At 37.9% G+C, this 14,148-nt stretch overlaps 1 protein-coding gene across 1 annotated transcript in view; it reads right to left on the bottom strand.

Annotated features, from left to right (window-relative positions):
• Positions 1 to 939: 939 nt before the first annotated feature.
• The window catches only part of LOC146159028 (uncharacterized), a 79,758-nt gene continuing 66,549 nt past the window's right edge, over positions 940 to 14,148 (bottom strand). Inside the window, exons 22-30 of the mRNA XM_083383458.1 lie at positions 13,725 to 13,843; positions 11,695 to 11,842; positions 7,980 to 8,198; positions 6,788 to 6,944; positions 5,356 to 5,614; positions 4,206 to 4,384; positions 3,710 to 3,897; positions 2,780 to 2,839; positions 940 to 2,237 (exon numbers count right to left, since the gene is read on the bottom strand). Coding sequence (XP_083239584.1) covers positions 1,693 to 2,237; positions 2,780 to 2,839; positions 3,710 to 3,897; positions 4,206 to 4,384; positions 5,356 to 5,614; positions 6,788 to 6,944; positions 7,980 to 8,198; positions 11,695 to 11,842; positions 13,725 to 13,843 — 1,874 coding nt within the window. The 3' untranslated portion in view covers positions 940 to 1,692. The remainder of the gene's footprint in view (positions 2,238 to 2,779; positions 2,840 to 3,709; positions 3,898 to 4,205; positions 4,385 to 5,355; positions 5,615 to 6,787; positions 6,945 to 7,979; positions 8,199 to 11,694; positions 11,843 to 13,724; positions 13,844 to 14,148) is intronic.

Raw genomic sequence — 14,148 nt, 5'->3', positions numbered from 1 at the left:
ATGGCTTTGCAGTCTATGTGTGCTCATATGGCCTATTTTGCTCGGATATCATAATTTAAGCTTCAGTTTACAGTATAGGTAAGCAACTAAAATAACATTAACATTAAGGGTGTTTTTTGGAGCATAATGGTTGGAGGTTGTAATAAGACGTAATAAGAATATAAAACCCATACAGAAGTAGGTATGATTTTGAACGTTTCGAATGATGTTGAAAATGAATAAAGACTTATTCGAACCGTTCAAAATGATACTTACTTCAGTATGGGCTTTGATATTCTTATTACGTATTAAGGGTGTTATTTAAGCTTTGTAATCCCAACGTTGAGTTTTTTAACTTTTCAACATTGATTAGCTATGGTTTTGGTCGTCTAAGTCCCGTTGTATTCATTTATTTTAAGCAGATATATCCAAGTATAAGGATAAACCGCAGCCAAATTATTCTTGTTTTAAACCTATAGCTTAGTAATGCCCCTGCGTACTTTTAGAAGTATCCATTTGGCCTTACTTAACAACATTTAGTGAAACTGAAAAAATAATTCAACAAAAGATTTAGCAAAAGAGATACAAACATCTTGGACCATACAGGCAGGTCATGATTCAAAGACACTAATCTTTCTTTGTGACATTTGAAACAAGAACTTTCAAGACTGGTGATCGAGGGCCAGATTACTTGAACGATCAATAATTGACTTAATTACTATTAATCTTCTAAAAGCCTTGAAATTATTTTTAATAACATAAAACTATTTTTCTGTTAATAAACTATATTAATGAGTGTATTTTGGGATCACCAAAAAATATGCCGCGAGACGAGTGAATTAAACTAGCGGGCCGTAGTTTTGTTAATAATTATTATGCGAATTTAATATTTAATTCTTGTGTTTAGGCTTTTTAGATTCACAAATCTGTCTAATGAGGCTGTAAATAAGCACGCGACTCTACAAGTAAATATTCACGCGTATTGATTCGCCAGAACAAAAAGAATAATAGTAATAAGGCTGGTTAAAGAAAACAAATGGAACAATACTCGTGATTTGTTGTGAATACTTACACAAAATATATACTATTTCGGCGGAGAAAACTGAAAAAAACTTTGTGTAGAAGAACTAAACCTACCGGGGAAAATACTTCAGGATTCACCTAACGCTATTATAACACATTGTGTGACAAAAATATTTTGGTACAGAAGGCATGAACACTTTACGTATAGGTTTTGTGTAAACATTTCGACAAAGCCTTGCGCGGCGTGGGTTACCATTGGCAACAGGCAACACGCATATGTATAAAAGTGATTTGACAAGTAAATCAAGCGGTTTCGAGCGCGGAAAAAGAAAGGCCCAGCAGAATAGCCACCCGTATAGTATACACATTGCAATAAAACTGCATTCGCACTTAGTTCAAGCAGCTCAGTCAGTTCGCCACTATTGGTTTTCTTTTCTCGCACGAGAAAACACTCAGATTGCATAACAGTTTTTTTACATCATACCCTAAATACAAAAAGTACAACTGCGCTTGGGTGGAAAATCGGAAGACAAGGATTACAATCGTTGGCCGTATTTTTAATTTTTTTAGTTTTAAAAGCTCTGCCACACAGACAAGGGACAACTCGATATTGCTAACTCGGTATAAGCGCGCGCGGGTCCCCTTGTTAGGGTGGGAAGGTATACACGATTTTACGAAAGGCGTTTTTTTTCACTTGTTTGCTTTTTTAAGCGCACGCTCGAAAGTCAAACGGTGCCCGAGTCTGGAAATGCCCATTTCTGCGAGTTCTTCTTTTCCTAAGTCCGGCAAGTGGCTACCATCAATTTCGTTCTCCGCAAATCCGTCCACGTACTGGCCCAAGCCCAGATGACGTAACCAGTCGCCTACGTCAGCGACGTTCCATGACGTCACCGCTTTGGTGGCGAACCCGGGTTCGGCTGCCGTTGCCGTCGGCGCGGCTGCGACTGGTTGTGTCGCTGTGGGTTTGGGGTGAACGGCGGGGGACGGTAAACCCCCGAATTGGACTCTGGAAACCGCGGGGCTTTTTTCGTCGCGCGATTTTTTTCTGTCGTTTTCGCTGTTTTCGAAGCAGAGCGAAACCCCGGCGTCCGATCCGTCTTCCGATGAGATGGTGGATACGACTGAGAGCGTTTCGATCTTGTTCTGGTCGTGTTGCTTCGGTCCCACGTCGTCCACGCCCGAGTCGGCGTTGCTCGAACTGTCGACTCCGTTTTCCAGCGGCGCCGGTAAAGTGTCTGCGAACACAAACGCCAATTTAGACACGTCCGGTTAGAGCTAGTTCTTTTGGGCATTTTCGGAATTAAACTTTGGAACAGTGGTCCCCAATCTGCGAGTTGTTACGAGAGGTCGTCTGGGTGGATTGTCAGGCTTACAATTGTAAGTTAGACTTGCCTCAGTAACCGGTCGTGTTTATGACATCAATGGTTTTAATAAATGGCCGAAGCGTAGCCAGTCTTATACAAGAAAGGTGCCAAATTAAAGATCTGTTTTGCGACACTCGATATAACTCTAAGTAACCTCAGTTATACGCAGTTGAATAACACTCTTAACAAACTGCTACAAAAATATCTTAAACTATATCAAGATCAGCTGGATTTTAAACAGAAATCAATTTTTGCTGCTGTAATATTTAAGGTATTTCAAAAAAGTTTGCGGTAAGCCAATACTTTGTTGTTACGTCATCAGCGCAAAATACTTTTTTTTTTTAGTCTTGAAAAATGGTAAAGACGCAAATAAACCCTTAAACTAGAACTGACTATAGAACTGACAGACTTACCTTTAAATCGGCTTGGAGGGGGAAGTCCCGGAGATGGGGCCGAAGAAGGTTTGGAACTTTCTGGAAAATATGACGTAGGGAATGACGTCATTTAATAAATAAAGAATGGCGGGTAATGTAGTTCGAGTTAAGGTAAAGTCTTAGACAAAACAAGTCACCCAATCGGTTTTTGTTGGTTCATTAAGTTAGTTATTTAAGTCGATGCCGCGCAGGTAACACAAAAAATAACGAACAATATCAAAGGTGTTTAATCTAGAAATCATATCAAACCTATTTTATTAGCACAAGAAATCAGGATGCGTCCCATAACAAGTATTACTACCATACGCCTAATTCAAGGCAAATTTTCAGCTAAATGGGCGACTAATTCCATAGGTTTATAGTTCATGGCCTTGTATCATTTACTTCAGTTAGGACAAACTTGATGGTGACCAATATGATTATAATATGTCGTTTTTCTTAGACAAACCGACATGACTAAACTGTTGCTGCCAGGCATGTATGGATAAATTATGAAGTTGTTCGCCGACAAATATTTTTGGTAAAAGAGCTAACGTTCTGAAAACCTACTCAGACAATCTTCGTCAGGGCAAGGATCTCGCAACTTTGCGAATATATAAAAATATATATAGCAGTAAAACAATAAAAAAATTCATAACGGAACACGGCCAAAAAAACAGGATTGAAGCTTGGTTACAGACGGTTTGATACCAAACCGATATGTTACAACACACTCTTTCGCTTCATATAAACAGATATGAAAACCTATGATATTTAAAACGTGATCATGAACGATGGGGAACAAAACAAAAGCTCGTTAAACAGACTGTTTGGTGACAACAGACATGACACAACACCCTCATGTGCTTCATATGAACATATATATGATAAGCTATGATTTTAAACGTGATCACGAACGAAGGGGCTCACCTGCAAACGACGGTGGAGGTGGCGGATGGGTTGGACTCGCAAGCAGAGCTTCGGGGGGAGGGGGAAGGTTCATGACGTCATCAGGTATGACGTTATTGGGGCGTGAGTCGAATGACGGCGGTGGAGGCAGAATGAATGAATCGTGAGGGGGCGTGGGTGGCGGCGGCGGAAGGTTCACCGGGCTGTTTCTGTACATGAGCGCACGTGAGTGAGTTCGTGAGCGATCGTGCCGTGATCGGCAAACGTCATGAGCTCACACATTTACGTGATTCTGCTGTCACAATACTATATAGTGGCTTTTGAAGTAGGGTTTATGAATGATCACGCCGTGAATAAAAACGTCATGAATTGTCATATGACGGCCAAATGTTCTAGCAATATTTAGGATAACGTTACTGTTTATAGGTTAAAAAAACTGTCATAAATAAACAATACAAATTGTATTTTCTTAAATTACCGCCATGAAATTAGAAAAATTAAATCAACAAATCCATACCCAGTTATTTGGTTGCTCGGCTCCTCCTTTGAACTTTGAACTGCGCTGTTGAAATTCGAAGGCCTGATGACCCGCGTGTTGTTCTGTGTTTGCTCGTTGTCGCCACCTGTCGCCTGCTTTAAACTTGCACGCTTGGCCGCTAGGGCGAGCGCAAGGGCATCGCTGCTGCTGGTGACAGGCTGAACAGAAAATAAGTTGGTGACTAAAAGTGCCATGTGTTTGAATGGTGTGATTTTGGTTGGGAAAATTTGATTTTTTTAATGTACGATTTTTTTTATGATTACAGGTGTCGGAACGTAAGAATGAAATCACACTGTACGCAACTAGATTTAATTTCGTGACAAGAGCTTATCTAAATAAATTTGCAAAATATTTATGCATTCTATAGGTGCACACATCTTACCCCACAAACAGTTTTAAAATCTTTTGTTTTAATTAGATTGATGTTTCACTTTTTTTTACAAAACATGAAAAATTTACAAACATTAATCAGTTCCCAACACAAACATAAATGTATATTTTGCAAGATAAGGCAAGCAACGTCAGGCCTCTTTGTTTATTTGCAACTGGATTCGGCTGTTGTTGCAAAAATTATATTACTGTCTATTTTAATGTATATTTGCATCGTTTTTTTTATAATTTTTATTTAAGCTTGGTGTATTTACATTGTCATAGCAAAACCGGCATTTATGCTGTACCTAGTTACCAAAATATTGGTAACCTTCCCAAAAAATGAATTTATTGTATTATTTGAGATTATTATAAATATATTGCATTTCAAGTTAAATTGGATGGAAAAACAGCACAGTTAAAGTAAAACAAAAGCCGACTGAAAAAGTGGCTTAAACAGGTCACATATTTTCCTTGCTGCACAAAGCAATACAATAACTTTTGTAAGAGGGTAAAAACTAAACTACCTTTTATTGTCGGCATGAACAAAGTAAGCACTTATTGTACTCACTAACTTGCGAATTTGATCCTAAACCTCAAAATTGAGGGTATTCTTATTTCCATGGCTAAATTTTGCTATCTAGATTAATTCATTATGTTTGTTTTTCCAAAATGATTCAAAATTAATACAGGAATTTTAGTCATGATATTTGTGCATGGGCTTGAGCGTGAGTGAGCTAGGCGAATTGTGAAGGCTTACCTTGTTGTCTGACTTAGGTTTGGGGGCAGTGCTTGGACCCTTGGGGGCAGTAGGGGGGCGAACTTTTGGGGCAGTGGGCGGGGGGACCACCTTAGGGGTCGTGGGTGACGTCACTTTGGCTGGTTCCCCGGCGGGTTTAGGTGCTTCCCCGCCAGAGTGCATTCGACTGTGGGCGGCTGCGGCGGCTGCCAGAGCAAAGTTGTGCTGGTTGTTGTTGGGACGAAGCGACTGCTTTATACACGGAACCGAACGCATTGGACTGAAATATAAGAGGAAATAAGAGCTTAGATCAGTGGTTCTCAACCGGGGTGCAGCGGTACTGTATATGGTGCCGTTTTTAACATCCAAGTGTGCCGAGAGATATTTCAAATTCTTTAGGATTATTATAACTTTTGCTCTATTGGTAAGCTTCTTAAAACAATTTTTTGTGTACGATAAAAGTGTAAAACAATTGAAAGTTTTTTACAACCTTGTTACACAGTAAATGCGCTGTTTCAACCTCGTTTATTGTAACATTACAGTTAACCACTCAGCAAAAATACGAGCAAGGGTGACGCGAACTATATTTAATTTCTGTAGGGTGCCGAAAACCATAAAGGTTGCGAAACACTTGGTTAGGCCTAAGGTTTCGAACCAAGGGTGCGGCGTGACGATTTTTTTGGGTCAGAGTCGGTTTGATCATGGGTTCTTTAAACTTTTTTTCGCGGACCTCTGAAAACAAATTTGGTTCGCGTGGACCATGGTCAGCATGAAATTTTTAAGGGCGACGTCATAAATTGACCTCATACACAAAGTAGACCAAAGAAACCAGCAAAAATGTAAATTGAAATGTAGTCTAAAGACATTTGAGGAGAAGGCACAAAAGCCTTCATCAATTAAACTATTTTTTTTAATATTTATTTTATTTTTCTAATCATACACTAAGATTTTATTTAGGCCTTCAGGGACCCCCTAAACTCGTCCAGGTACCCCCGGAGGTCTACGGATCCAGTTTAAGAAGCCCTGGTCTAGATCAATTTTAAAAGAAAAGATCTTTGCGTTCGCATTTGTTTACTTCGAAACACGGGATTTAGGTGTCACTGAGTTCTTACTTTGGCATAAAGAAGCACGGTTAATGCAGAAGCTTATCGACATTATAATACAACAAGGCCGACTAAAGTATTTTTTATATCTCCCTCGACTTCAGATTTGCAAACATCAAAACAAATAAAAACACAATTTCCAACATATGACGAAGCTGTAAAAGGGTTGGGAGAGTTAAATAAAAAAACTTACAAATGGGTAAAAAAAAAAGTTCAAATGTCCTTGGTTAAGCGTACGAAATGACACGACCACAGACTGAAAAACAATAGGGACATGACATCCCGCTAAAATCCAAGTGCCAAAAATTTACGCAACGAATTCACGTCATCGCATTTATGACGTCACTTACCCTGCAGGCTGGGGTGCGATTGGGCTGGGGGGTTGCGGTTGGGTCGGCGACGGGGTCGTGGCGAACGAGGTACCCGGGGTGTTGTCCCGTGGGTGATCTTTAGACAAGCGACTGTTGCGTCGCTGAGGGGGAGCGGGCGGCGGCTTGCGTGACGTCACTGTAAATTACGCCATCACGGTTATTGACAGTTGTTTTTTTTGGGTGGTAAACTGTTGTGAAAAACAATACAATAGAATCATGATTGGAGCGAGAATGAAAGCGAACGTTTTTAACGTGGCACTAAAAGACACAAACTCGATAATTTGTTTAACAACTAGGTATCTTTACTCAGGGTTGCCACACAGTATTGAACAGATTCCTTTAAAGACTCGACGAAAAATGTACGATTTTAAAGACATAAAATTGGATTGTCGAACACTTTTTAATGTTATACGAAAACAAACAGTATATATGTCATGGTCAACACATTTCAAACTAGTTTAAAAATTATTTGTTTCAACGACACTATCTAAACACATAACTTGGGCTGGACAACAATAAATCCAAATATCATTCGAGGACTTTTGGAAAAAACATTGTGCTTTTCAAAGACTTCTAAATATTCAAAGACTTTGAGGCACCCTAGTTACTGCTGAAGATATACACATCCTAAAGTTGGGGTAACAAACATAAACTAAACAACAGTGAAATAAGATTTTAGATAGAGAAATCAGGTGGCACTGTATAAAGACAAATTGTATTTGATTCTCGACAAGCTTTCGCACAACCGTGCTTCATCAGGTCAAAGTATAAATGAAAACAATTAAAATGCACGTAAAAGCACAAGCGCCTTTTACTTCCTCTTTATACTGTGCCACCTGATTTCTCTATTTAGAATTAGACAAATACGGCCATATACAAAGATTTTAGATGTTATTTAATCCATTTAGAACTTTTTAGAATAGATTAGAATAGATTTAAAGCTTGTTTAGGTATTATCAAACGAGTTTAGGTCTTATGTCATAAATTTACTGCGTATTTGGTTTTGTTATGTGGTAGGTATTTATAATGTGCCATTGTATTTTAGATAATCCCGCTTCAGATTTTTTTGTTTTTTATGTATTTTTTGTGTTACGTTTAAAAGTACGTTATCACACGAAATTTTCAACTTCGTTTAAACAAAACTTATTTTCGAAAACAGTTTTTAACTTACTGGGCAAAGCCGGCGATGACGTGTGTCGGTTCATCATCGACGGTCCGATTGTCCTTGGTTGTGACGTAACAGGGTCGATCATGCCGTCAGAATACATCTTACTGTGCCCAAACGTGCTTGGTAAGGGGGGCTTGCTGTGTGGGTTGGAGTAGGGGTGCGGGTGTGGGTTGGTGGGACTTGTGGGGCTGGTTGATTGGGGCAGTTCCTCTGTGACGACCCCTGAAAAAAATTGGGGGTTTAACTCTTTTTTTGTTCACTAAAACCTGTACTTAGAGTCTCGTAGTGTTGTGTGGGTCAAAATACTAAAGAGTTAATTCCATTAAGACGTTTTGTTACATTTATATTAACTGAAGATGGTACTCGTATGGAAACATCTTAATCAAGATGATGTCGATTTACTTGGCATGTTTGGCTTTGCAATTTATTCGAAACGTTCAAAATGATAGCTACTTTGTATGGGCTTTGATATTATTACTACGTCTTACTACAACCTCCAACCATTATGCTCCAAATATTTGATTCTGTTCGTCGGTGCCTATTTTTCACCTGGCGGGACCCTTTGTGGCTCCTTAAGCTCCCCTTTAAAAACAGGAAAATTCTAAAGGCCACAGCATAATAATTAGTTACTTTAAAACACGTATCAATAAGAAGAATGAGCTATATAATGAATTGGTAAATAATTATAGACCATTTGAAACTTCCTCATGGACCCAAGTTTGGGAATCACTGTTCTATGACAACATTATATACTGTACAAAGAAAACTTTGTTTTCGAGCAATTTTCCTCATAGCAATCTTACTAACGGCCTAAGAATTTTTGCTGTCTGTGACACAAACAAACTTTTGGGTGGCAAAGCATAATAAAAATCATTTGAATCAAAGATTAAGATTCATGTTGCAGACTTGGAAAACAAGATTTGTTTTGAGCTATTTTAAATTAGATAAGATTTAAAATAGAGCATTTCAGTTTTATCCAATCAGATTAGAATAAGAATTACCGAATTGCTAAAAAAAACAAACAATTTAATCTAAAATTCGAACTAGAATTACATTTAATTATTTATTCACAATCAATTTAATTTAAATCGCGAATTATTCTAACAAGAATGTGAATGGTATATGTGTGTGAATTGGTATGCCTTAACGTGGTATATAATTTTAAGTCGTTCCAACCAAAGAATTTTTTTTTTCAAAATACGTTTAGCAACTTTGTCCTGGTCCGAGGCTGGTAGTGTTATAAACATAAACAAGACCTAATGTTAGAAAATATATTGAAGAAACCGCATTTCGTTTTCATAAAAGCGGACCAAGTATAACCAGGCTGAACAAACTGCCGAAGGGAAACGAAAAAGGTCCAATTCAAAACAACGTCTTTGTAAAGCCATTATGTAAACCGTCCAACAAAAAAACATAAAACCGTGACTAAAAAGCAAACAAGTTGGTACCCTTTAATGCAGCCACGCATACCCGGTTTCATAATGTACCTAACAAACCATGTCCAAACAGGAAATTACCAAAGCACCCAATCTAATGGCGGCAAAAAGCATTATATTACCGTTTAAAGGTCAACTTCAAAGCTGTCTAGTGTAACTTAATAACAAAAGAACCGTCCTAAATACGGACTCTTTTTTTCGTTTCGGGCTATGCTTGTCTATAATAACTGCTTTAAACTGTACAGTTGCGAAAACTGTGTACATGTTCTCCCTTTAGACAAATAAATAAAACAACGGGTGGAAAGCGCTCAAACTTACTTCCGTCGAACACAAACAACGGTTTTTCCTTTTTCTTGCGACGAAACATCAAGTTTTGCCGTTGTTTTGCTTTGCAAAAACAATTCCCCAAAGTTAATACACTGCTAATTATCCTCGCTCGTCGCAAAACGCAAAACTGGCAAAAGATTTCGCGCGAGTCACTCGAACGTGACACAAATCGCTGTGACGTCACAGTTTCCCCTAAGATACGTAACAATGTTCGGCGCGACCGCACGTGACTTGAATCGAGTCGTTTCAAATTTGGTACAGCTGTCTCCAAGAACTGACAAAACTGTGGTAACAATTAAAAAGCAACCATTGGGAATTATTTAAGAGAAGGAACTTGAAAGGTAAGTAGTTGTTAAACTTAAATTGTTGCTGCTTAAAACTAAAAAGTAATATAAAAAAATTAAATGCTGAGACTGATGTTTGGCGTCCTTCTAACTTTCTGAGTAAAATAATGACTGGCAGCATAAGCTGGTATAAACGCTAGACGCGTCAGCCGAAATCAGACCTAATAACCAAACAGCAGGACATAAACTGAATCTATCTCCATGCCATATAGCGAATGGCACAGCGTCTGTAGTTTTCCTTTTAAAATTACATGTATTCGGTCGTTATCTGCGACCGTTGCCATCTTATCCAAACAGGGCACACGTGTATTTAAATGATGAAACACTAAGTCGATGTCAAGGCCGTAGTTTGTTGGCCTTGTTGGAAAAACCCTTGTTTTCTTATTTACCCCGCTTTCGTTGTAATTTGACGTGGAGCAGTTACAGTGTTTTCAAACTATTTTAACTGGCGAATCCCCACCCCTTCCTTGAAATTACCATGGACCCATTAATTGAAAAAATAAGGACCTATTGATTTTAAAGCAAATTTTACAAACATATCTCGGTATCCCTAAAGTTCTAGAGTCTAAACAAATCTATTTAGCAAAATCTATACAATAGACTAGACAATAATTACTCTACATTCGAAACAGCACGAACGGACTTAAGTCATAAGACCGAAATAGGAACAATATCAACGTCGGAATAAAACACAGTTCGGATAAGACTAAAATAGGACTAATACTTAACAGTCGTAATAATGACTAAATCGGAATTAGTCCAAAATCCGTCAGAAATAGGCCTAAATCTAAGAATCAGGTCTATACATTACAACTTTTACCTATACCCAAACCGCACCCCTAAGTACATCACGAACTCCATACTAATTTCAACCTTTAGGCCTTATTCTGATGAATTAATAACTTATTCCAAAATAATCAGGTCTTATTCAGTCGTGGCTATTACTGCGTATTTGGCTTTATTATGTTGTGGTTCTTAATACTAAGGCATTAAATAGTTTTCTGCTTTAGTTATTGTGCGGACCCCTTGACAGTTTGCGGACAGCAATTTGAGAAGGCATGCCACTGATTCATATAAACGGGATTATTCGTTCAGTAAATTTTTTTTCTCGCACACTTGCAGGGATTGGACATGACCACGTACCGTCGTGCCCCCTTTGGGTCCGGCCCTGGTTGACACTAGTCTAGGGTTTCTTAAACTTTTTTACTTTGGACCCTTAATTTTTTTTGCTTCGCGTGGACCACGGTAGGCAGGCAATTTTCAAAAATGACGTCACAATCAAATAGACTTCAGAAATATGCTGATTATTTCATAAATTTACGTCACAATATACAAATAGACTTTAAGAGATATACTGATTTAAATATACTGGAGTTTAAATACAATTAGTGCAAAAACGTTATTTTTAATTAAACTATTTTCTTTGAAAAACTGATTAGATTCTCAAATATGAAATAATATTTCAATTTGGCCTCTATGGACCCCTTAAAAATAGTTCAAGGACCCCCAATGAGTCAACGGAACCCAGTTTAAGAACCACTCCACTATAGGCAAACGAAATTCATGCCAACGCTAAACATCGCCGCTTTGCAAACAAAAAAATCAGATTACCTCCGGCTGGTAACTTGGGGGGAAGCACCCGGATGAGGCGGCGTGACGTAGCTGCCGAGAGGGACTGGGTTTCCCTGGGGTTGGGGGCCGATACGGGGGCTGTGACGGGGGGAGGTACCTTGCGCACGTCTTGGCGAAGGAAGATTTCCTGCAAAAAGGCAATTTTGAATCAGAAAAACCAAGCAATACACATTTCACATAATTAGATTTTTCCTGCAAAAAATGGGTTGGGTTGTGAATTCGTGAGTCTCGAGCAAGATTAGGTTTTTAGCAGACCAACTTTCTTTGAACCTTGTAGAATCGTAAAAAAATGCAATACACATTACACATAATTGAATTTTTTCTAGGAAAGAGTTTTTTTCTAGGAAAGAAGGAAGATTTCCTGCAAAAAAATAGCCACTGGTTGTGACTTCATGTTGAATCTCGAGTTTTAACCCAGTTTAATTGTAAACAAACCGAAGTCATTATCTGTTCTAATTACATTAATTTATATCACAGTAACATGTGTAACTTAATTCGAATGAATAAAAACAACAATGTTCTGTTAAACAAGTATATGCAAGAATAATAATAATAAACACATTGGCACTGTAAGCAACCGCAACTGAAAGATCAACAAGTTATAGTAAAAAGGCTAGGGCTCCTTACTGCTTGAAGCACAAACACAAAGTGAAGGCCAAAAAAACGAGATTATAATCACATGAGCCCAACACATAAACCAAACCACACAAGAGATTGGAAAACATAGAACATTTAAAACAATTTGGATAACTTAACATCCAGCATGATTAGGTTTTTAGCAGATTGCTCTAACTTTATTTAATCGCAAAAAAATGCAATACACATTACACATAACTGAATAAGTGCAAATAAACCATACATTACGCACTTGTATTTACCAAGGGTGGCAAGAAAATTGCCGGCTGGTAAATTAAAAAAACAAAAAAAAACACACAGGGCTCGTCGGAAGCACAAATTAAGGCCAATTTCATCATTACAACCAGTAGGCATAGTGCTAGTTTGAACACAGATAAACAAACACACAAGTCGGTAAAAGGTTCAAGCAGACGTCATTATGGCCTAATCCAGTGGTTCTCATCCTTTTTTTCTTTCGTGGCCCATTTTCGTTGAAAAAAATTCTGTGGCCCAATAAATTTTTATGAAAGAACATCTAAAAAAGTTTTAGAAGAGCATATATGAAACCAGATTATTTGTTCAACCGTGCATTAGTGAGGTACTGGCTTCTGAACAATAAATTTACGTTCATTTTCATTCCCTCTCAATTGCTCCCCAATCCATTATTTCTATAAAATTAGGTACAGTGACACAAATGAAACTGAATTCTTCAACAAACCTAGCTTTTTTTTAAATTGGTCTGTGGCCCACCTAAAAAGTTTCCATGGCCCACCAGTGAGCCATGGCCAACTGGTTGAGAACCGCTGGCCTAATCACACGACTGGTAACCAAGGTTTGCCACCCCGAACAGCTTAACATGAATGCTATGAAGACACATTTTGCCTAACAAAAGTTTTTGGCCGATTAGAATGCTTTTTCACAATGAACTTCCTAACCCAGCGATCTTTGTACTGTTCAAAAAGCATAATGATTTGTAATACCTATTGTTTTTCTATACTACAGTTTTTTTGTGTCATACCGAAAAGTCTACTATATAGTATATGTCAAAATAAACAAACTGGATACTGACGTTTAAAAAGCCATTGAAAGCTTTAATCACAGTGAAATAATTAGCGAACGTCAGCAGGGTCATCCTATTAGTCTTTAAAAAAAGTAAATTGTATGTTTAGGCCGTTGTTCCATTTGATCCGGGCAAAACGTCAACTTCAAAAGTAATTGGGCCTACTACCGATACCCAGTCTGGCGTGGGTAAAAAAGATATAGTAAAAAATAGGTCGTTTTAATATTAAATTGGGATCACACGATAAGACATATCGAGCAACAATAGCTAAATCAAAATAAGCTATAACACTTTAAATCACAGAAATTAAAATCACGTTTTCGGCGATTCCTACCTGAAGTTCATGTGTCCTAATCCTGCGACTGACTGGTCGTCGACGAAGTGAAGCTGTGTTCCTAATGTCGTCCGCCTCGTCCAAGATATCCTCCATCGCAAGAACACTGTCCAGTTTGCCTGATTGAAGTGATACGAGAAAGAATTTAGACGCGTATAGGAATATTATTACTATGAAGATTTGATCACTTTTTCGTTCCGATAACGGATTTTTAACGTTTTGCCAACCGATACCGATTTTTTTTAGATACCTGGAAGATAGTCAACATTTGAATTAATAGAAAAGAAAAACCAAATAATATTCCAGTTTATCTATACCTACATTAAATGAACTACGATTTTGCAAATTAACTTGGCATGATTGTAAACATAACAAAAATAGAAAATTTGTTTAATTTTCAGAAAAAATTATATTATAATTTTGT

This window comes from Ascidiella aspersa, chromosome 3 (genome assembly GCF_963924565.1).
Source record: "Ascidiella aspersa chromosome 3, kaAscAspe10.2, whole genome shotgun sequence".
Classification (NCBI taxonomy): Eukaryota; Metazoa; Chordata; class Ascidiacea; order Phlebobranchia; family Ascidiidae; genus Ascidiella; species Ascidiella aspersa.
The sequence above is the reverse complement of the archived record's forward strand: the minus strand, read 5'-3'. Positions and strand labels throughout refer to the sequence as shown.